The sequence below is a fragment of the Halyomorpha halys genome, unplaced genomic scaffold (genome assembly GCF_000696795.3).
Source record: "Halyomorpha halys isolate HHAL.00 unplaced genomic scaffold, Hhal_1.1 Scaffold944.1, whole genome shotgun sequence".
Classification (NCBI taxonomy): domain Eukaryota; kingdom Metazoa; phylum Arthropoda; class Insecta; order Hemiptera; family Pentatomidae; genus Halyomorpha; species Halyomorpha halys.
Genome location: NW_027112688.1, coordinates 177367 through 180228, shown reverse-complemented (window position 1 = coordinate 180228; position 2862 = coordinate 177367). Strand labels below are relative to the sequence as shown.

Here is a 2862-nt window from a genome sequence, read left to right as displayed (position 1 = left end):
AACGTTTTGTTGTAGGATTCGAATAAGTAACATCGTGAGGGAAGATTGGAAACAAATATTTGGGTACATATGTTTTTAATTTATTTATTTTTTATTTCAGCACTTACTCGAAAAATGGTCAAACTTCCAACTAATTACAAAAGACCGATCTACATGACTGTAATAAGGCCAATTTGGAATTATGGAGTTGCACTTTAGGGCTCCACTAAACCTCCATATTCTTCTTGTATCCAATCCTTATAATTCAAAGCCTTTGTAAAATCCTCATTGCTCCTTACTTTGTCATAAACAAAATCATCGATAAAGACTTTAGTGTTCCAAATGTAGCCGATCTAGCCCGTACCAGATATCAATCCTTCCATTATAAACTCCCTAGCCACCCAAACCCACTAGTATCTAACTTCGCTTCCTCTTCCATTCCTGACAATCCTCCGAGATGACTGAAAAGAAGATGGCCTCGAGACCTAATGTAGATATATTATTAGTAGAGATAGGATTTTTATGCTCAAAAAATCCGAAATATGTACATAAAGATGTGCTAATAAATTATCAAATATTTAAAAAATATGTAAATAATATGTATTTATAAATTTTGTATTATTCAATAATATAAATTACTAATTAATTAGTAATTCTATAACTTTAAAAAAGTTACATAAATATGTATTTATTACATGAATAATATTTTAAAGAAATTATGTTAAAATATGTACAACAAAATGTACTTAGAGACAACATAGCTGTTCAATAACAAGACATTAATTAGTCATTGTAATTAAACTAATTGATTAATAATTACTCAGAATGAATTATGAACAAATTATAAATGGAAATAATAATAATCCTTATTAAAAAGAAAAAGAAAAAACTTTATAAAAAATATTTAAAACTTAGGAAGAAATTTATCATTCAGCAGGGTCGGTTACAAAAGTATTGCAGATTTAATGCATTTTTAAATTTTCAAATAAAAATCTTCGTCGGTTTGACCGCAAAATGGACTTGTATCGGCTAAAAGATCTTTCAAAATCTAAAAAACACAATTAGACTCAAAAAGGTCTAAATGCTGACTGGGGAGTGAAACAAGAGAGATGGATTGAGGAGTAAACAAACAAATTCTAGGAAAATGCTACAGGAATAAGAATGAATAACCCTTGATCTTTTTAATTGATTCTGAGAAATTATCGATGTAATTCTGTGTGAAAATTTATTATTGTCACTGCTTTTAATTTGTGTTCAAAGATGAAGATATAAAATTTTTATGCAGTATTTATGAAAAATGATAAATTTCACCTTTAAGTTTCTTGCGTTCTCTTTAGCTTTAAGTAGTTGCTGCGAAAAATGTATTTATAATTGAACAAATAATTCAAAGAAATGTGTGATTCAGGACAAAATACCTAAAAATATGTTTAAAATATTATTTTCAGAAAATATGTCATTTACAACAAAATATGTAAAAAAGGGCAAATATTTAAAAATATGCGAAATAAAAATGGCTTCTTTTGCTCAGAACAGTCTTGAAACATCTTCAGTTAGTAAGGAATCTAAGATATCATGGTCAGGTAAAAATATGTGAAAACATAAATATCCTATACCTAATTATTAGAGTACTACTAATGGGACTACTACATGCCTGTATCAAACCATTATGATCTTACATCAAATTTACTAGATACGATTTTATGTAAATACTGTTGTAAATATCAATACTTTTTTTTATTTAATAACTTTTCATTTAAATTTTGTTGATATTACTTCACATGTTCTCCTCCGGTAAATCGGCAGGTCTTGCTTGTCATCATTGCAAATCGGCGGGTCTCGAATTTATCAAATTCAGGACCAAGCCAAATTGGCAACATATGGAACTTTGAGGTCCTGATGGATAACTTAATTTGTGACATAATAAGGAGCATTGAGCATTTTACAAAGAATTTTGGATTGTAAGAATTGGATACTAGAGGAATTTGAAGGTTTAGTGGAGCCCCAAAGCTCAACTCTGTAAATCCAGATAGGCCTTATTACAGTTATGTAGATCAGTCTTTTGAAATGGATTGGAAGTTTAGACCGTTTGTCTAGTAAGTGTTGTAATAGTTGAAATCGACGAGCAGTTTCCTGTCTTTTCAGGCTTGTATGGGGATTCCAGGTCAGTCGTTTGTTCACATGTAGTCCTAGGAAACGGATTTGTTGACGAGGAATAAGTGAGACATATTTTAACAAATACAGTTGCATTATTCGAATCTAGATCCATGAGATTTGTCCCATCCCTAATACCAACTAATTTTAAAAATAATAATTAACTATTCAAATTTAAAACGTAATATTAAATCAAAATTTTCCTTAACTCACTATAAACAGTTTCTTTTTTATTTAAACAATTTTTTTGCCTTTGCAACTTTTCATAAATTAAAGGAAAGTTAACAAACTCGAAAATCTACTTTATTCATGTCGTTATTCAAGTAATAGAATTTTTCACCAACACCTCGTGAAACACATTGAAACTAATACTTAAACCTTATAACCCATCTCATGGAAAGTTGCAATATTAGAATAGATACATAGTGCCTAGAATAAAGAAAATACAACATACCTGTGTTCCTATAGATGGAGTTTACCCTCTGTACGTGCCTAGTCATGACCTCTATACAGGCTTCCTCTGTCCCGTACTTCTGAAAGAAGAGGTGGTCGGCCTGGAGGTACAGCATGCAGGTCGTCTTCTTAGGGTCTATAATGGCTCGCTTGGACACGTGGGCTCGGAAGTCCTCGTCGAAGAGGTTTTCCTCCGGACCAGCTCCGAGCAGAACCTAAAAGACAAAAGAAAGTACGGAAGTTCTTAGGTAATTGTTTCTAAGGAAAAAGTCTCGATGT

The 2862-nt window shown here is 31.1% G+C and overlaps 1 protein-coding gene across 1 annotated transcript in view; it reads right to left on the bottom strand.

The window, feature by feature from the left end:
- Positions 1-2584: 2584 nt before the first annotated feature.
- LOC112211920 (disintegrin and metalloproteinase domain-containing protein 10) overlaps positions 2585-2862 on the bottom strand; it is a gene marked incomplete at both ends in the record, with an annotated part of 10311 nt that continues 10033 nt past the window's right edge. The window contains 1 exon segment of the mRNA XM_067050503.1: positions 2585-2798. Coding sequence (XP_066906604.1) covers positions 2585-2798 — 214 coding nt within the window.